This window comes from Pteronotus mesoamericanus, unplaced genomic scaffold, assembly GCF_021234165.1.
Source record: "Pteronotus mesoamericanus isolate MK-2021 breed Mesoamerican mustached bat unplaced genomic scaffold, CSHL_Meso_final contig_169, whole genome shotgun sequence".
Lineage (NCBI taxonomy): Eukaryota > Metazoa > Chordata > Mammalia > Chiroptera > Mormoopidae > Pteronotus > Pteronotus mesoamericanus.
Genome location: NW_026555068.1, coordinates 14,311,605 through 14,332,682, shown reverse-complemented (window position 1 = coordinate 14,332,682; position 21,078 = coordinate 14,311,605). Strand labels below are relative to the sequence as shown.

At 47.3% G+C, this 21,078-nt stretch overlaps 1 protein-coding gene across 1 annotated transcript in view; it reads right to left on the bottom strand.

Moving 5' to 3' along the window:
• MFHAS1 (multifunctional ROCO family signaling regulator 1) overlaps positions 1 to 16,754 on the bottom strand; it is a 65,133-nt gene extending 48,379 nt beyond the window's left edge. The window contains exon 1 of the mRNA XM_054566087.1: positions 13,759 to 16,754. Coding sequence (XP_054422062.1) covers positions 13,759 to 16,753 — 2,995 coding nt within the window. The 5' untranslated portion in view covers position 16,754. The remainder of the gene's footprint in view (positions 1 to 13,758) is intronic.
• Positions 16,755 to 21,078: the final 4,324 nt, after the last annotated feature.

Here is a 21,078-nt window from a genome sequence, read left to right as displayed (position 1 = left end):
CAAATACTTGTCTGCGACTAAAGATCCAGGATTCTTTTCTAACAAAGAACGACATATGCTGTTCTCCTTCCTGAATCTCCTTCCTCGTCTTACAGGGGGCTCTGACTTTTATGGAAATCTCCCCACGGGTTCGCGTTAACGTGCCTTGAGTCACCAATGGCACAATAAATCAGGAGATTTATGAACTGTAAAAAGGGACGGCAGGCGTATTCCAGCCTTCCGGTGAACACCTGGGGCCAGCCACGCGGCGCCCTATCACTTCCTGGAAGCAGTACCTGCTTTTTTGGCTCAGCGACAGAATTGGAACAGCCCTGGTAATCAAGCAGATGCAATCATCCCCGCTATTTGGGAAGCTTTTCCTGCCACCCCCATCACAGAGAAGGTAGGAGGGAGGCAGAAGCAGCTCTCAGGGAGTGGCCAGGCGGTGAGCACAGCGCCCGGGAGCTCTGGCGGGCTGCAGTGAGCCGGGCCCAAAGGCCTCAAATGCAAACGCCTGAAATGACCACGCAGAAATAAGCAGATGCCCTTTTGTCCACACCAAGAAGATGGAACTACTACAGCAGCCAGGAAGGCTGCACAGTTACATTATGGTGACCAGAGGGTGTGCACATGTGTTTTTCTGGGGGGGGGGGGGGGGACGGGGGGAGGGCATACACGATCACAGAGGGTTAATAAAAGAGAAAATTCAAAAGAAACACCTGCCCCAATTTAGAGGGCTGGCCACCTGGGGGTGAGCAGTGTCCACAAGGGGACAGATGCATCGTACAGTGTCTTTGCATCTCATGCTTCGTTAGTGTCCTCTGGGCACAGAGCGGCCCAGCTCTCAGCAGACCAGTGTGCTGCTTCGGGCATCACAATGTTCTCCTGGAAAACTGACATTTCTCTCTAGTACTTTCCCATGCAATTCATGAGCAACAAGCCCGCTGAATCCAAGGCACCGCAGCTATGCCATCCAGAAGTGCGGCCAAGGTACATCAGGAGAAGCCCAGCAAATACATACTTCTAATAACATGTTTGGAAATGTGGCTTGCTCTTTCCTCCTTACTGCCTGCCTTGATTTGGACATGTAGTCTGAGATGGAAGCTTCTGACCGCCAAACGCTTCCCTGAACCCTGTGAAACATCTTTCTCCAAGAATCTCCTGGGTGAATTTGTTAACTTTAAACAAAATGGGCAATTAAGTATCTTTTACATACAAAAGCCACTCTAACAGGATTTAATTGTTTACTTTGTAAAAGGCTGAACACATTAGACCCATTCTTGACTCATTACACTCAAAGAAGAGCAAATGGTGCAGATAATCTCTTAAATTTTGAGCCCCTACTAGTACCAGAATCTATCCAAGGCATGTTTTCTGATCTCAACTCACCAAACTGCACTGTGGGACGCTGAAGCTGGCTGTAGGGCAGGCAGAAGCAAGTTTTTGAGTCAGTGAAAAACAGCTCATTATCAATTATTTTTCATTAATTTCTCACATCGACACAACATTATTCTATCTGCTGTCTTATTTTAACCAGTGGTATGTTTATTGGTAGACAAGTAAGATTTGTAATTATTGCTTTGTCTAAACATTACATCACATTATAATGGATGAATTAAGCTGTGAAATGCATAATTATGCTGAAAACAGTGGTATTGAATATGCATCACAACAGCCAATTAAAAATGATTAGTCTTATTTTAAATCACAAAGTTAAGCCTTTATAATTCCCCAGCCCCCTTTTAAGCCCACCATTTTGAGTCAGACATTTGTCTTTTTTCTAATTGCATCTCATCAGTGTTCTGAGCACAAAGAGAGATTGCCAGCCCTGAAGGAATAAGACTGAGTATTTCTCTGAATTCTACAAGGTGGAGGAGCTTAGCTTAATACCTGTAAAAGAGTCTGGAAAGAATCAAAGGTCTGTCAATATAGAACTAACTAAGCAGTACATCCATTGGTAAAATATTATGATACATAGGTGTGTATATATAGATATATAATTATATATAGGTTTGTAATTGTTCATATGGAGCGTCTTCAAAATATATCTTAAGTGACCAACAGCAAGGTGCAGAACAATGACTATGCATAATCTCTTCCAACTTAAAATATATGCAAATGGTTTTTTTTTTTTTCCTTAAAAGATGTTCACAAGAAACATTCTACAGAGAGGAAGGCCTGGGGAGAGGACTCTGAAAGATGGGCTTTTGCTTATGAACATACCACCCAAGCATAGGTAGTATTTTTTTTTTTATTGCCAGTCAAGTTTATATGGGTAGAGAGACTATGGTACACTGTGAGATTCCTTTTGTTATGTCTTTGGATTTAGAAAGATAATAATATTTTATTTACTCACAAAGGAAGCTACCAATAAATTGCAATGAATGAAATTTAAAACGTGTTTTATAAACATCAAGAAAGGCAAATAATCTAGAAAATACTCACCCTATATATGATAGACAAATGGTTATCATCTTTAATATATGAAGTGTTAATATAAACTGAACTCTGTGATTATAGGAAATCACTGTGATTTAAAAAGTACCACTAAGATGATCACATGAAAAGATGTCATTATACAACTCACAGAAGAAGCAGTACAATTAGGCAACATTCACAGAGGAAATTCACTATTCCCATTCACTAATTAAAATTTGAACCATCAGTGAGATACTGTTTTCCACTCATTGTTAGTGCATCTTTTACGCTGACACCCAATGCCGAGGAACACAGCGAAATCAATCCTGCGTGCCCCGCAGGTAGGCGGATGAATTGCGTCCTGTCATGAGAGGCATCGTAGACGTGGACTGGACTTTACATACGCTTTGCCTGTGACTCAATGACTCCGCTCTGGGGATAATTGCTCAAATAAGAAAAAGCTTTTATAGAGAAATACAGTCATCACAAAATCACCCATAACAACAAAAACTTGCAACAACCTAAGGGTCCAATGGTTGAATAAACAAAGGTAAAAATCCCTTACTGTGCTATTTTGTAAGCATGTATAATTAATTACTCTGTAGATACTAATAACGTGAAACCATATTCAGGAAGCGTGGGTGTAAAAAACCAATATTTAAATTATTTATACAATAGTATTATAATTACATATTTTACTAAACCTAATCTTAAGGGTAAAAAAATTGAAAAGAAATAAAGCTAAATGTGTAATGTTATATACCAGATAGGAGTGTTCTTTTCCTTCTTTTTCTTTACCCTCCAAATTTGTACTTGTTTTAATGATCAAGAAAAAAGGCATTTTTTAAAGATATTTATCAACAGGGATCACACTATACTGCTATGAAAAAAACAAGAGTTTTATCCATAAATTTATCTGATTTCCAAATACAGAGTGGGGCAAATGTAGGTTTATGGTTGTTCAATTGGAAAATAATACAATAATCAATAAATAACAAAACAAGAACATACTCTGTGTTTCGCATACTCACAACTGTAAACCTACTTTTGTCCCACTTAATGTATGTTCAAACCTGAGCTTTCTGGAATAATTGTTGGAACAGCAGCAGCTAACATCTCTTGGGCTCTTGCCATATGTCAAGCATTGTTCTAAGCATTATACATGTATTAACGCAGTCTTCACGGCCACCGCATGAGCAAAACACTAATAGGATGCCCAAAGTCACACAGCTAACAAGCGGTAGGTAGAACATGAATTTCAACCCAGCAGTCTCTCTCAAGAGGTTTTGCAACTAACCACTATAAGATGATGTTTCCATTTTGAAATGCAACACAAAATTTCAAATGTTTCATGTCAACATATAAAGTAAATATAAACAAAGTAAAATTTATAAGTATCTTGCACTTCCTAGGATTTCAATTACAATGAAATTAAGTATATTTTGATAAATTTGAGGCAAAGGATGACAAACTCCCATGATGATATGATGAAATACAGAAGAAAACACTCTTATATTGTGGTAAGTAGGGTCCAAACTAATGAAATGCATAAAATATGGTGTTCCATTAGTGCAAAATTAATTTTTAAAAAATAGTAATTTTAGTCAGTCTGTGGTATCACAAGAAAAGGACTGGGTAATGATGGTGAAACTTAGTCTACAATAAACTGCTAATAGTCTTACAGCCAAATTCACCTTAATCTCTGGATCAGTTATGGTTAAAGTTTAAAGGAAGGAAAATCGATGTCCTTGGATACATTCCCAGGGATTAGAGGCATTTGGCCACCTGGCTGTTAGAATAACCAACACTCCTCTTCTCCTGGGACTCCGACGTGGAGAAAGTTTCCAGGGCCACACTTAGACATGGACCTACAGGATAGGTGCGCTGTCAGCCCAGCAACAGCTTGAATGTGAGTCTGAGCGCATCTTCTGACACTACCCTTATGCTATTCTCTTCCATGGTCTCAAAGGGGCCCTGCCTGATGGGGAAGAACCAGGCTCAGACCACGCTTCCCAAACTCTAGTGTATGAGCCGGCACTGCTCACTGGCAAACTTTTACAGAGCATACATGTAACTTAAATAAAGAGGCCTCTTCCTTATTACAATACTAAATGTTAAAATGCTTTTATGAGCACATGCCCCCTGCCCAGGCAGAGCATGCTGAACTACCTAGAACCCTGCTTCCTCACCTTTTTAAATGCTATTCTAATTTGAAATACTCTTCCTTTCTTCTCTCTGAGGTTAACTAGAAATCACCCTTTGACACTCATCTGCTGGGTGACCCTTTCAGAAACTCCTCTCTGAGACCTCTCCTCTGCCCTGCACCTGACCATGACCTCCACTGACCTGCGCATGGGCAGTTCCTATGCATTATCAGACCCAACGTGCCCAGCAGGGACCACAGTGCCCAGCACTTGGTGATACGGAATGGACACATCTAGGAAAAAGGGTGGGGGAGGGAGGGGAGTCTGTGTACATTGGGAAGAAGTAGGCAGGGCAGGACAGTGGGTAGGAGCAGAGGGTCTGGGCTGTAGTCCCAGGCTGCTCGAATTCTGGGGAATTCACTAATTTTTCTAAACCTCAACGTCTCCACCTGAAAATGAGGACAATGATAATCCCTAGCTCCTGGGCATACTGGGGAGATTAGGTGAGACTGTCCCACGGAGGCACTTAGCATGGTCTCTAGCACATGATGAGAACTCAGCAGTCCTTGATTCCCATATTTTCCCCCAACCCACTCAGCTCTTAGAATGACTGGTGTGATGATTAATAAAATAATAACCTTTACGGCATGAAAAATCAAAATCTTATTGAAACAATAATAAAGTTGCAAAGTCAAACAACAGTACCTCAGAAGGATAACATTTTTCTGATTTTATCTCTTCCTTCTCCTTTCCTCTTTGAATTCCCTCTTTTTAAAAAAAGAAAGGAAGGAAGGGAGGTTGTTCTCCTACCCCAAAATTCACTAGCACTGTAACAATGTACTAATATGGTGTTAATTTATGCACTTCGTTTTAGCAGTGGGGAGGATCTAAGAAAATTAACTCTTTGATTCTCTCAACATTTAATATGCTAAGAAGGGGAAACCACCTTAACAACGCGTCCTTCATCAAAGAAACCTCTAAGTAGCAGCCATATAGTTTCATGATGACAGTATCCAATTTAATTTATATAGTCTTTGGAGTCAGCGTTCACATAGTCCTTGGGGTTCAGAAATCACTGATGACTTCAATCCCTCTTGAAACAAAAGCAAATCCATAAATAACTTGGACAAGTGTAAAGCCTCCTGAAAGAGGAGGCATTTTTTTGCCATCAAAATGCTGATTAGTTTTGTAAGTTTTTAGGAAGCCTGAGAGGCAATGCATTTTCCTATTTCAACATCCTGCCTTTTTAAGGTCTGCTTGAGATTCCTTGCAAACAAATGGTCCAAACTGAAAATCCACTGAAATGTATGACCTGGGCATTACTTTCCACCTACTCACTGAGTCAAGCAAATCCAAACTGTGGCCAGTTTTCCTCAGGGTGGTCATATTTTCTTTCCAGAAATTCGGAAGCCATTTTTTTTTTTCAGGAATTCCTCAGATATGCAAATGAATTTCTCTGTATCTGGTCAGATTTCATACACACAAGAATCCACAATTACATCAACCAAAGTCCCTCATCAACTCCCCACGGCCAGGGCTGTGTGTTTTATTTTATTCTCCTATAGCTCCTAGCTCCATACAGACTTCTGTATAAAGCAGGTATTCAACAGTGAAGGATGGCAGAACCCAGCTAATAAATTAATGGGACGCTTGTGGTCTAATTTGGTAGTGACCTAATTTTGAATCAGTGCAACCTCCAATCCCCTTAACTCTCTTATCGGCCTTTGGCTTTACCAATCCTTCGAGAGTTGCACTCAACAGTCAAGTGCAGAAGAGCACTGTGCAGACAACAGTGAACACACGTACCCGCGTGTGCTTCTCTTCTGTGTGCTCCTCAGGTGTCAGTGTATGAAATCATATAGGCCACAGCGCAGAACAGGAGCCTATGCCCTACCTTCTGCCCGCTCATCAACACTTAGTAAAGGGATTTCCCTCACAGCCAGGCAAAAAGGTGGTTAATGACGTGGCCTCTCAAGGCCCAGCCTGAAAAGCCCTTCTCTCCTTAAGCCACACCCAACAGGGGTGTCCAACCCAAGGCCCACGGGCCTGCATGCGGCCCAGGATGGCTATGAATGCCACGTAACACAAAATCGTAAATTCACTTAAAACCTTCCTTTTGCTCATCAGTTTTCATTAGTGTTTGTGTATTTAATGTGTGGCCCAAGACAACTCCTCTTCTTCCAGTGTGGCCCAGAGATGCCTGGAGGCTGGGCACCCCTACTTAGAAAATTGTTACAAAAACTCTGCAGAGGAATTCCCAGTCAATTCACCCCAGGCAGGAAGCCATCGTCTCATCTGTTCCTAGCCTCAAGAGGCTCTGACTTAATGGTATGGTTGTACAACACTGTGAATGCACTGAATGCCATGGAACTGTTTCCTTTAAAAACGGTTAAGCCGATGTTCTGTGAATTTCCATAAAAGGAGGAAGAAGCGGCAGGAGCAGCAGCCTTGACTCAGTAAGCCACTCCACCCAGAAGCAGAAAGGCGCACACCGGCCAAAGAGCAGCCTTGACACAACTCCAGTTTGCCCTTCCTTCTGGCCCTTCTCTCAAGTGCTCTTGCGCACAGATTTGCAAAAGCAAAGGAAGAGGCTGGAACAGCCTGGGTGCCTGGGCTGACTGTTCCTTCCTGAGGCCAGTGAGACAGCCTCCAGGCTCCCGGTGCCCTGGGAACCCACCACCGGCTCCCACCGGTACCACAGGCCTCTGACCTACCCCAATTCCTCCCTCCGACTTCCTTTCTGCTTTCCTAGTCTTTGGTTTCTGTAAATCTACAGCTAAAGAAAAAAAAAAAAAATTGGTGCCCTGGCTGGTGTGGCTCAGTGGATTGAGTGCCGGCCTGCGAACCAAAGAGTCGCTGGTTCAATTTCCAGTCAGGGCACGTGCCTGGGTTGCGGGCCAGAGGGCGTGTGAGAGGCAACCACACATGGATGTTTCTCTCCCTCTTTTTCTCCCTCCCTTCCCCTCTCTAAAAATAAATAAATAAAATCTTTTCTAAAAAATTGGCAATGGTGTTTTTGGGTATTGTAGGGGATTTTTTTTGTTTTTGTTTTTACTAATTTACTCTTTAAGAAACAAAGCTAAGAGGTTGTGTTGAGGGACGAAAAAGAGAAAATGTTTTCAAGCATTCAGTGCCAAAAATAAAAAAATAACTAAAGATTTTCCCTTTGCCTTCTCCACAAATTAGTGGCCCTGCTTGTCAACAGTGTCTGGGAGTTGTTCTCCACAGTACACAGCACACGTGGGGCTGTCTCTAGTTCAGTTCAGGCAGCAACTCTTCCAGGGTCTTCCACGAGGTCAACCCAACAATCTTCACTCTGTACGGAGTTTCTAGAAAGCAACGGCACACGGAAGAAGGGAAAACAGCTGGTACAAACCACGGAAAACACCTTTCCTGCACCACGACCATCTGACCTTCACCCTCTTCACCACCTACAGTTCCTCACTTTGAGAGGCCAAGGTCAAGGCTGGAGTGGGCTGAGTAGGAAGGAGCTATAGAACAGCCAGCTTTGGGGAACGTGGTGTGAAGGCTCCCTGTATTTCGGGCACTGAATGCTTGAAAACATCCTCTCATTTCTCTACATTCACGTTGAGAGTCGCCCCTGCCCGCTCATGCGCCCACCACCCCATTTTGGGAAGAGTTACAGGTTGGATACAGAGGGCAGGAATACATGTACCAGAAAAATCACATGGAAAAATTATACACCCTTACCCTAAAGCACACACTTTCAGACAAAGATCATAAACAATCCAAAAGGCACTTTGCCAAGGAATCAATTAAGAAACACTGGAAGTTCTTGCGTTCTTTAAAAAAATAACCAACCTGCTTTGAGCCCCTTCCTACCTGTTCAGCCCTGCACCAGCCCCTGTCCAGGGAGCGCGTGTCCTACCATCACGCACAGCATCAGGTCTCAGGCAAGAATGTACACAACTGCAGAGTAATGCCGCCACACTGCACACGGGGGAGGGGCTTCATGGCTCAACAAAGGCACGTCATCACGTGTGATCTGTGGCTTCCTGGGATGCTCATGAGTTCTACATGAGTTCTACATGAGAACTCCGGGTTCTACAGGCTATGCAGACCCGAGGAGCCAAATGGGGCTCAGAGGGTCAGCTTCATTAATGTGAAAACAAGAGTGGGGAATTCCAACCAAAAGGGGCCTCCTCGTCCCACCCAGATGAAGTGGCGGAAGGCAGCCCCCAAAGGAAGGCAAACTCGACCACCACCCAGCAGCTGGCCCAGGAGAATGGAGACCTGGCTGGGCCTGCCCCAAGCGGACCCCGCCTAGTGTGCTTTCTATAGAGCCTGGGAGCACAAAGCGACTCTCCCCTCCACCCCAGGCACAGGAGGGCCCAGGATGCAAGGGACAAGAGAGGGCAAGGGATGAGGATGGCACCTGCCTCCTCGTATTAATAAAAATAAAAATAAGAATAAAAATAAAGGACCCTAATGGAGAAATGCTCAGGTCCTTAATCCTACCTTACGGGCCCCCACAGGGAGAAGCAAGTTAATGGGCAGATGGAGACAGTAACCAGAAATGGTCACTCCAATATGAGCCTCCACCCCACTCTCCCAATATAATGGAGCAGAAGGCCCGTACTTCCTTACAATGCATGGGGAATAACCACCTTTCTCAACACATTCTCTCACCTAATCCCCAAACAACCCTGTGAAGTACACACTGTGAATGTTTTAGGTGTTAAAATGAAGTAAATGAGTATGAACTAAAAAGAGTGAGGTGAGGTCTGCTGGGGAGTAAGATGAGCAGGTGGCAAAGCATGATATAAAACCTCTGTTAACAAAAAAGTACTTTCTGTAGGCAACCTAAGCTACTTGCGCAGGGAAGGACTTGCAATTCTACTCTGAAGCTTAAAGGAGAGGCACCTACTACTTATAATTTATTCTCCAAAGGCCTCCCTAGGCTTTGAATTTTGTCATGCACGGTATTTCTTTCTCCCACTGTGTGATTAAAGTTTTGATTTTTATAGGAGACAAAGTGCAGGAGAGTTCAAAGAAGATTGTTCACAAAACTAAAAGCCAAGAGGCATCAATATTAATAAAACTAAACTAAAAAGATATTTAATAACTTATGTGAAATTAAAGACAATGACTAATTCAATCCAAACAACTAGGTCATGCTCAAATTCCAGTAACTCTAAAATTGAGCTACAATAAGGCAGGGATTTTGCTTTGCTTCAGTGGTCAACATGAAGGGCCTATTCAAGGGAAAGACCAGTAACACAGTGGCAATGGGGACAGTCAGGCATTCGGGGCAAGGGGAGGAGGGATTTGCCACACAGGACAAAGCTAGACAATCACTACAGCACCACCTGAGAATTTCACCGAATATGTGAATAGCAAAGAGAAAGACATTTCTCACAAAAGGCCAGTCCTTCAGCCAACGTCTGAGACTCTTACAGAAACCACAAAGCCTCAGGCGTGTCTCCTGCTCAGAGAAAGCAAGTGAACAACCTAATCAAAAACATGTCAGGTCAGACACTAACACCAGCAGAACTGGGCAAAATGCACTGAGTGCCTCAGAGAGGTACACAGTGTGCAAGAAGACACTGAATCGGGCGAATCGCGTTTGACAGGAAATGTGGAAGGGTATCGAGTTAATTAGCAAATGGAAGAAACCATCTACAGACCATGTACCAATTCTGTGCGGACTGCTTTGGGTTGCTTCCCAATTATTCTTAAAAATAATCTTTAATAGCCCTGGCCGGGTGGCTCAGTTGGTTGGGGCATCGTCCCATACACCAAAAGCTTGCAAGTTTGATTCCCGGTCAGGATACATACTTAGGTTGCATTGCAGGTTTGATCCCCGGTCAAAGCACCTGTGGGAGGCAACCAATCCGTGTTTCTCTCTCACATCGATGTTTCTCTCTCTTTCTCCCTCAAGCTTACCCCCCCTAAAAAAAATCAATAGACGCAACAAATAACATTACATACTTTGTAGAGTAGGATAAGGATAATTAGTGAAAAACTACACAGAACTCAAGTTCCACTCACTGAGATGCACTCTCCCAATTTTAAAACACACAGCATTCATGCAACTGCTTCAATGAAATAGCAAAGTACTAAAAGCTTGCTGCAGGCCTATGTCCTAGCCTCCACAGCTTCCTCAGTAATCCATATATCCAGCCTCAGGAGTGTTCCGCCTTTCTGGTTTAGATGCTAAACTGGCAGAAATGAGCAGAAGCATAAGTAACTACCACACAAGAAGCAGCTTGCTCCAGAACATCCCAACAAGAACGGTGGAGGGACGCCCGGCTGGGGTCAGTTCCTGCCGAAAGCAGGGCAAGGCAAGCACACCGCGCCTTTAGGCTCCTTGCAGGCCTTGTTCCAATTTCCAAAAGCATCTCCCGCCACTCAACCAATTTGTATTAAAGAGGCAAATCGATGATCTGACAACGTAATTAGATCTTTTTTAAAATAAGAACTTTTAAAACCAAGTGGCTGTCAGCTGAGGATTTTCCAAAACATGGCATTTCTTTCATGAATCAAAATCAACAAGGAAAACTCTAGCACTACCCTTCTGTAGGCCAACCCCATGAGTGCGGCTCAGGCTAGACTTAAGGTCCTGCTGACAATGATAGGCCAACACAGACTTTCCATCGAATAAGGTTTAAAAATATTAATTCAATTTTACATTTCTTCTGTACAAAATCAAGGGAGACAGTAATTTGCTTTTTACCCTCAATGTCCCAAAAGTGAAAAAAATTTTTGATTCTAGTTTTTTACATTGTATCAAAATTGTTAGTTAACAGGGGAACTTGATGCTTTAATCAAATATAAAACTAAGTAACCAATTGTTTCAATGTTTCCAAGAAGCAAAATGACTTCTTAAAAAGACAAGGTACCAATCTATCACAGGTTTCTGCCAACTTAAAATATCCAGGATCTGGCAGAAGTAACACCTGCTTGTTACTGTGGTTGGTAGGATAGTAAGGGTGTAGTAATTTATAGCTTTAATTTGAACATTTCATTTAAAATGTCCTATGGTGTGCTTGAGTGTGATGTTGTTATGTTACAGGGTGACAGGCTTATGATTTTGTAATAAAGACTCTGTAATAAAAAAGGGGGCGTTATTTGTGCCAGACCCTGTATTTTAATAACCTAGGGGCTAGATGAACATATTTTAAATGTATGCCCTATCTAATTGAAGACCCAACATTATAGTTCTGTTCCTACATCACCTTCTTTTTATTATTATTATTATTTTAGCTGTTCCCAAGTCTTTCGGAAATGTGGCAAATACTAGCAAGTGATGGCTATCACTGAAAAATATGAATGAGAAGGAAAATGCAGGGTTTTTTCCCTTGTTGTATCAATGTGATGAATGTACTATAATCATCCTTCTCTATAGCTTTTGTGCTCTCTGCTACTTTTAGAAGAAATAAAATCCTAAACAAAGCAGAAAGATAACTTGTTTCTGTGACCACAAATAAAACAGAAAGGTAGAGTCTACATCATCAAAACACCTGATGCTTTATTCCTATTCAATGTATAAGATAATTTTACCATTTTCAACCATTTATTTGTTTGTTATGTTGAAAATAAATCTTCTCTTCCTTAGAGCCTGGACTGCAAACCAGGTGCCTCCTTTGACAGGCAAATAGGCCAAACCGTAACAAGAGAATGGACTTGTTTGTGGAATTTATGACTATTAAAAAAAAAAAAAAACAGCTTAAGGTTAGGAAAAAAAAAAATCCAGGCTCATTGTTTACTCTCCAAAGTTCTTGGAATTCCTCTGCACAGATCTTTACTTGTTTAATAACCTATGTTTTTCTCTTTGTTGTTAATAACATCAGGTTTATTAATGTTCCATCTGGCTTAAGAATTGGCTTGGGGTAGCTCCTTCAATCAGCTACTCTGTGCATATGTAACTCTCAACCACTTGATTCAATTTAGTAACACAATAAAGAAGTATCTGCTTTCGTGGAGAAAATACAATGGCAAAAATAAAACAAACTGAAACGTCTACCAAGTCTCAGGCTGTGACAAGACACCAGGTAATCATACAGAATAGATGGCTCAGTTGACTGGTAACTGAATATGGTGGCTTTTCTCAAGCTGGAGAATTAAACTCAGCCTAGATCTAGGTCAACGGGAAGATGTTACCCTCGGAAATGTCGGTGTCTGATTCCCTGCCGATACTATGACAAGCTGCATTCAGGCGGGAGCAAAGATCGCGGCGGTGCCCCGTCTTCCATTCCATTACCTCTCAATGTGCCCGGGGCAGGGCGGGGGGACAAGGGGAGAGGCTGGCAATGATACTATCATTAGGTTTGTCCTTAGGACACTTGGAATGCTGTTAACTGAGCCAACTCCACAAATATCTGAGTCGTTTAAAGAATTGCTCCAAAGAATGCCTTTCCATGTGGGGTATGGACATACAGCAGAAACTCAGGACTCCAATAAAAAACCAGGCTCGAAAGTCCCAGGCACCTAGTCCTGGAATTCTCTGACACCGAAAAACAAACCTTAAGACATCTGTGAAGCACACAATTGTCAGGAAATACCCAAGGAAAGTCCCCTCAGAGCTCTTGTCTGTCATTCATGCCCACATGTGTGGTGAGTGAAACAGCGATCCCAGGACTTAGTCATCCATTACAGACAGAAAGTTTTGTCTTTACTCATCCATCACTAATATCCCTAGCATTGTCTTTACCAGTCCAATCCCGATTACAAAACATTCTTCTCTGACATTTCTTAAGAAAAGTGAGCAATAATTTTTACTTTATGGCTACACTCTGAATTTAAACAACAACAAAAAAAATGACAACAGATGTGTCAAACTCGAAGCATCTCAAACCCTTCGATATTGTCTAATAAGCCTTATAGCGCAGGCTCAGCAGTAGACTAATGTGAGACACCATCTTTGTTCAACCACCTGACATTTCCTCCCACGAAAGGTGGGCTAAATTGGGAAGAGGGGGAAAAAGGAGATCCAAATGTTTTGACTAGAACTCACTTTGGAAGTCTGAGTCTTTCTTGCAGGCAACTATGAGACTGGAGACCGTATTTCATATTGTGCTCATGTACTCACTGCCTTTTGCTTGTCCCCACACACCCCCTGTATTTATCTTGAGAAGCTTTCCTGGGAAGCCTGTGAGGTTAAACAAATAAGCTTACAAATGAGAAACAAAAATCTTCTTTTAAAAATGGATCTTAAATCACAGCACAGAAGAGTTCCATCCCTCTTTTGACTTACCTGGGAAAGCGTGTGGATTGGGCGACCCTCTCTTAAGGCACTTAGAACAGAGAATGTGCACGGTGTAGTGCAGTCCAGGCCATTCCTGAAGTAGGACATTCAGTTCCTCCACCAAGGGGGTTATGGCTTGCCATGCCGTCCATATATTTGGTAAAGATGCGTGGCTGGCAATGGACAGAGTGTCTGGCTGCAGGACCCCCTTGGCAGGTCTGTAACTCACCACCACTGGAACTTTCCCTCTATATGCAAAGATCTGAAGCTTCCCGTCCGACCTGTGCACCACGTGGCTGTTGATCTGGACGCTGTAGCGTGCAAACAACCCAGGTGGAAAGGTAAAGGGAAAACTATATTCAATCTGCAACTGCTCAGCCACAAAAGACTGCCCAGCCACGTTGGTCCCGTTAATCCAGGCCTCTGCATGGGGCACCTCGTTCTGCACATAGCACGGGAACTTGTACCAGGCTGTGGACCCATTCAGAGGCTTGCCCTTGGGCTTATTGAGGCAGTAGCAGAGTCCCATCTTCTCCAGCAGCTCCAGCAACAGCTGCAAGTCCTGCTGGGCCTGGACATGAGGCTTAAGCAGCAACCGAATGACATGGGCCGGCAAGAGCCCATGAAGCAGAAAGCCTTCCACGTAGTGATGGAGCTGAGTGGCCCGGAGCAGGTCCTGGCTGGGCGCGGGCAGTGCCATTACTAGGGAGTTCTCCCCTTCCCCCTCCCCCTCTCCGTTGGTCCCCAGGAGCAGCTTATGCAGCAACAAGGCAGGATCCCTCTGGAAAAAGACATTGAGGATGTCAATGAGGCGGGTGAGGTTGTGGAAGACATGTTCCTTGAGGGCCGGGCTGTCCTCAAAGTAGAGCAGTTTGCCGCTCTCGTGCAGGTAGGACAGGGCACTCTGCAGCCGGTCCTCTGTCAGACCTGCCTGCAGGCCCAGGCGGGCCGAGTCCCACCAGCTTAGCCAAAGCCGCTGTGCCTGAGGTGGCTGGAAATGCAGCTCCTCCAGCACCTGCCAGGACCGAGGCAGTACTCTGTGTAAGTTGGGGAAGATTTCCCGGTGCTCAGCTACTGACAGCAGCTTATCCCGAAGGCGCTGTAATTGGCGAGGGTCCCTGCAGCTCACTGGCAACACGGGGGAGAGGATCTGCAGCCGGTGGTTGAGCAGGTACTGAAAGTGGGCTTTGCGCCGCCGAAGGTTCTTGTCTGAAACACCGTAGTAGGCCGCATGGGGGCTGGCTGAGCGCAGCTCGAAGTCTCTGGCCAGCGCCTCGTCTACCACCTGGGCCAGTCGGCTCAGCCCCTCGGCATCATGCTTCTCCTGCAGGGCGATCTGGCGGTGAATGTCCAGACACTTCTCCTCCAGCTCGCGCTCCCCACACAGGTCTGCGTGCGTGCCCACAATGCACACCACCGCATGAGGCACCCGGGCCCCCACCCGATGCAAGAAGGAGCCCACCGTGGTAGGAAATCGCAGTGGCTCGTAGGTGGCCAAGTTCACCACCAGAACATAAAGGGCCCCCGGAGAGAGGAAGAAGGGCTGGATCACCTCGTAACTTTCATCGCCAGCTAAGTCATACACAATGAACCGCAGGCCCCGGGAAGCATCGGCTGTCCAGCTGGTCACCTCTATGCCCTTGCTCATGGGAGGAGGTGAAGGTGGGTGGCTTTTCTCCCTGTCCCCTCCTTCATTTCCCTCCACTTGGTCCTCAGTGAGGCAGTGTCGGAGCAAGGTCTTCCCTGCAGCCTTATGGCCCATCAGGAGCAGCTTGAGGCGGGGCTGCACCGCGGGCTGGGAATGGGCCAGCTCCTTCTGGTAGGCTGCGATATAGGGGATCCCCTTCATACAGACCTCGTAGGGGGGCTGGATCAGCGGGTTGTCCTTGATCTTCCACAGGCCCACCCGAGAGAGCTGGCCAAAGTTGTCTGGCAGCACAGCGATCTGGTTCCCCTGCAGCACTAGCTCCTCCAAGCCCGTCAGCTCTACAATGGAGTCCGGCAGGTAGCGGATCCGGTTATTATCCAGCCACAGGGTGAGGAGCCGGCCCAGGCCTGAGATCAGGGATGGCACTGAGGTGAGCTGGTTGCGACTAAGGTAGAGCTCCTCCAGGCCAGCCAGGGGCAACAGCGCCGCAGGGAACTCCTCAAAGAGGTTCGAGGAGAGGTTGAGCATTTTGAGCCGCTGCAGACGGCTGAACTGGGCAGGCAGAGCCTGCAGCCCGTTGTTGTCTAGCATGAGGCTCTCCAGGCTGGCCAGCTCACAGAAGCCGTCGGGCAGGGTGCCAAGCTCGGCCCCACTCAGCCAGAGGATCTTAAGGGCACGCAGGGTACTGATATCCTCAGGCAGGCCCCGCAGCCGGTTGCTGGACACGTCCAGCTCCTCTAGGGCCGCCAACTGCAGCAGCTGGCAAGGAAAAGCAGTGAGCTGGTTGTGGTCCACGTCTAGGGTGCGCAGGCGATAGAGGCAGGAGAGGGAGTCGGGCAGGTGCGCCAGCCGGTTAAAGCTGACATCCAGCTCCTCCAGGTGGGCCAGAGCGCCCAGTTGGTCAGGCAGGGCGGGCAGCTGGTTGTGGCTGAGGTTGAGCTTGCGCAGCTCGTGCAAACTGCTCACCACCTCCGCGCCTAGGGAGGTCAGCCGGTTGTGGCTCAAGTCCAGCTCGGTGAGGTGGTGGCCCAACTCGGCCACCGCCGGGGGCAGCCGGGCAAAGCGGTTCCTTCGCAGGACCAGGACGCGCAGGCTGCCCAGCGCCGAACCCAGCCCGTCAGGCACCTCCTCCAGGCCGTTGTTCCCCAGGTTCAGCACCTCAATGTCTCCAATGTTAGTCGGCAGCACGAGCTGGGGGGCGTCGGGGGCGTCGATCTGGTCGGCCCCGGCCCCAGGGCAGCCCCCGGCCGCGCTGAGGGTGAGCTGGCGCAGGTTGCCCCGCAGCTTCCTGGCGCGCAGGGCGGCGTCCCGCCAAAGCCTCACTGTCTTCAGGTTCCCACTGTCCTTCCCAGCCATGGCGGGGCCCCGGATCGACACCCTCACGCGGGCGCGGGAACCCACAGCTACATGCCGCGCTGCGCCGGGTCGGGGGCCAGTCTCCCAGTCCCTCTCGCTCCTCCCTCCCCAGCACGCCTCGGCGACCAGCGGCTGTGGGTCCTAGCGCAGCCAGCGGCCGGGCGCCCGCAGCTGGGGAGCGGCGGCGACGCGAGCAGCTCCGGGGGGCGCCGAGCCCGCGGCGCTGGGGGTGGCGGCGGCCGGCGGGGAGTGCCGCTCGCATTCTCCTTCTTCGCGGGCCATGGGCGCGCCGCGGCGCCGGGGCACCGGGGCTGCCGCCCGTCGTGCCGCGGAGGGTGCCTGCTGCTTCTCCTCCCGCTCCGCCCGCCTCGCGGCGCCTCCGTACCGACTCCGGCCCCGCTACTCTCGCAGCCGAGGCTCCGCGGCCCGCAGCGGCGTCGCCTCCGCCAGCTCCTGGAGGAGGGCGGCGCTCGGCTCGGCGGCGGGCATGTTGCGAGCACAGGGCCGGGGTGCAGTCGGGAGGAGGGGGCGGCGGCGCCTCCTTGTCTCTGCTTCCCGGGGCCCGGGAGGGAACGCGAGCGCCGCGTCCCGGGCTCTGGCAGGTCGCGATCGGGAAGCTACAGCGCCGCCCGGCGGACCGGCCCCCACGTGACCAGCGGAGGCCCCGCGTGTTGCCGGCACCGCCCCGGGGGCGGACGCCGGGTGCCGGGCTTGGGGCGCCTCGCCGGGCGCGGGCCCCGGACGTGGCCCGCGCTCGGCGGGAGGCGCGCGAGGAGTGGGTCCTGGCTCTGGATCCAAGGCCCCGGGGCCCTCTTGGTTGGGTTCGTCTGCGTCTGGCTCTTCTTTGTTGACCCTACGCCTCTAAGGAGTTCTTTTCTTTCCCGGGGTGTCGGCTTCGCTGCCTTCCCTTGCTCATTCTTTACCCCCTTCCCCTTCCACTCACCCTACATCCACTCCGTAATGGAGCTGACAGAATTCAGGAACCTGGGTCTCATAGTAAGAGCTAATAGCTACACAAAAGGAGAAATGCAGGCAACCATTCATTCATTTGATAAATATTTATTGAGGCCCTATTTTGTGCCAGACCAGCTGAGACACGGTCTCAGCGCCCCTGGGGAAGGCTTTGAGCAAGCTCTCAGAGGGTCTAATTGGGAATGGAAAAGCGGAGCGTGGCGGGGGGGCAGGGTGAAGCAAGCACATTATTTTATCCTGACTGCAACTCTGTGAAACAAATACCCTCTCCCCAAACTGTACAGGACTTGTGATGCTGTAGGTTCAAGAAAATGGCAGTTATTTGAGGCAAAATTCACATTCCAACTTTTACTTGTAAGGCTGATATTCTCCTCCTTGAGATCACATCTATGCTAAGTAAAGAATTTCTTCAGAACTTACCAAAGCCTTTAAACATTATTAAGTCTCCGGCTATCACCTCTATCACTGCCTCCAGATTAGTTAATAATGAAGCAAATACTTTCCAGAGATACAAAACTGAATTAATTGCTTAAATCTGCTACTTAACACGTTACGGCTAGCCCCCACACATGACGATGCTGTCATTTGGGGACCCATATCCAGCACAGTTGTTTTATAGTAATAGTTTGTCTCTTCAAAGAGAACAACTGAATATATCAGCTGGAAATCCACCCCAATGATGGTTATCAAGCCTGGCTCTACATTAGGTGGAGGGTGCTCCCTCCCAGAGGTAGGTCCTGGAGACCAAATGTGGGTATGATACCAGGGAGAGCTGAGCTGTGTTCACCTGAAGGGTTTGGTGGGAGATCAAATTGCTCAAGGGTTCCCTGGCCTTCCATCCCAAGAAAAATTCCAAGTCATCTAGGCTGGACACCCTCTCCCCCCACCCCCCCACCCCCCCCCCGCCTTTTTTTTTTTTTTTTCCCACGAAGGAGGAAACAGGCCCAAGACATTAAGCAACTTCGTAGCCAGGTAAAGAGTAGAGTCAGGTATGACAACTCCCCAGGTGGAATTATTCCCCTGAGCACATCACCTTTATAGTCAGGCCCCAAATCTCCACACTTCGGCTCCTTGGCATGCAAATACTGAACCTCAGCCTGTGAAGAAGGCTGGAGAAGGCATTGGCTTCCCACCTTAAATGGCTGAATTGAAGTCCCAAAGTGGTTTGGCTGAAATCTAAATAACCAAGGCTAAACTGTTCCCCTTTAGAAACTGTCAGATAATTATACTTTCATTTTAAATGTCTGAAAGTTGTACGCTTCCTCTGCCAGGCGCTACTGTGTCATTTGCTTAACCTGATGAGAGAGCTGGCTAGGAATGCACGGAACCCTCTCTTCGGGAGCACCAAGCCTGGTGTGCATGAGTGTACTCGGCAAGAACATTCTTTTTGAGCCCCTCAGCTTGCTGTGTGCTCCTGCAGCCAATACTGTGGGAAGCCTTGTTGTAAAACTCTTATCCAAAGTCCTTTTAAAAGTCAACTCAGGAGAATGCAATGATAAAATAAAAAATAAAGCTCCAGGAGAAAAAATTGTGTTCAGCATGGCTCTTCAACCCCCGCAAGAAGGGTCCTGCTCTGGGCACCCCACCTGGGCCTCCTCTTGCCCCACCCCACCCCGTGGTAAAGCTTCTCTTGGGGAGGGGCACAATGGACAAGCCCCCCTCAGCCTTGCAGATAGAACATGCTTGGGGCAAAAGACACTGAAATTCCCTGAGCAAACACCTTCGAACCTGCTTGCGGAAGGTAGGGCCGTCTTTCATAGTCATTCAGGAGTAAAGGGCGCATTCCCGGTCTCTGGGGTGTGGATGAGTTGGACTGTCCTATGCCCACAGTCTCCTTCCTGTGCTGGATAGAGCCCAGCTTAGGATGAGAGGGGCCTCGGTGAACCACATTGGTGAGCCTGATGTAGTACATTTAAGCGCTTAAGCATGCAATGTATAGGCCTTCATTTGTAGTCTGACTCCAGGTCCTGCAAAGCTAGGGGCGGCCTTGTACCTGTCAGGGTTTTCATAAAAATGTGTGTGTATGCACGCGCGCACACACACACACACACACACACACACACACACACACACACATATACATTATCTCAGTTTGGAGAAGAGGGATTCTGATTATTTGAAGTTTTCTTGCCTTGGATATTTATTCAATGCCATGGACCTAATCTATAAACTCCTAAATCTTTTCATTTATCCCATTTTTCTTACTCTGAGGCCATTTTCATTTTAGCTGTTGCCATGGGATGGCAGTAACACCCCATGCACACTGGCTTCTCCCAGCCTGTGGACCCTCTGCTAGGTCACGAGTCTTTTAGGGGAGCAAGAGAATGCATGCGAAGAGGTTGGGTCTTGAGCTACATCTTAAAAGATGTAGCTAGCTAGAGGGGAGGCGCCCGGGTGTTCTGGGCAAGAGTCTTCCGTTTAAACATCTGTCAATAACAGCCTAAATGGCCCAGCTGGCAGGGATACTCTGCTCTCATCCCTTGGTAGACTAGCCACAAGCTCGGAGGCAGCCTTCATCCCTGATTCCTTTTGCATGACTTTCCTCTATTTTGACAGATGATTTTTCTTGACCTTGTTAACCCCCTACCTACTGTCTCATTGCCTTACTTCCTTTCTCTGCCAAATATCTACACAAGTGGTCTGGGGCCAGTCCTGTTTGTCTCCACTGGTTCCTTCCTTGGGCCCAGCGACCTGGCTTCCAAGGCCACCATGCCAGCACGTCACTCTCCAGAAGAAGGTCCGCTCACCCTTTTTCCTTCCTTGGCCTCCCGTCATTGAAAATGGTAAGCAACTTCCCTTGGAAACTTTCTCATGTCTATGATTCTAAGCAGGCCACACCCTTTCTGGCTTGACTTTGTTGAAAATAAAAGTGGAGGAAATGAAGGGAAAGACAGAAAGAGGGGAAGGAGGGTACATCCCTCTAAAATGTTTCAGGCTTGTTCCAAAGAAGAGGATTAGAAATAAAGCCTAATTTGACACAGGGCAGTTTAACCACAGGGGATCTTCAAGGTCACATCACCTAAACGCTTGAAACTGGGAATGGCTGAGGTGTCTAAGAATAATCCCCAGCCGCTAACATGTACTAGAGGTTTCCTATGCACTCAGGCACTGTGTGGTATGTCTTTCATGCAGTGTTTCATTCAATCTCCACAACAGCCTGGAATGGCAGTTTCCATTATTGTCCTCATTTTACAGATGGAGAAAAATGAACACAGAGCTATTGAGCGGCAGATTCCAGACTCAGAACAAGGCAGAGTCCAAAGCTCATGTTTTAACCGCTGTGCTGTTTCTTGAGGGTTGGTGGGGGTGGTGGAGGAGAATAGGTCTAAGCTCACTGTCAGCCGAATGTGTAT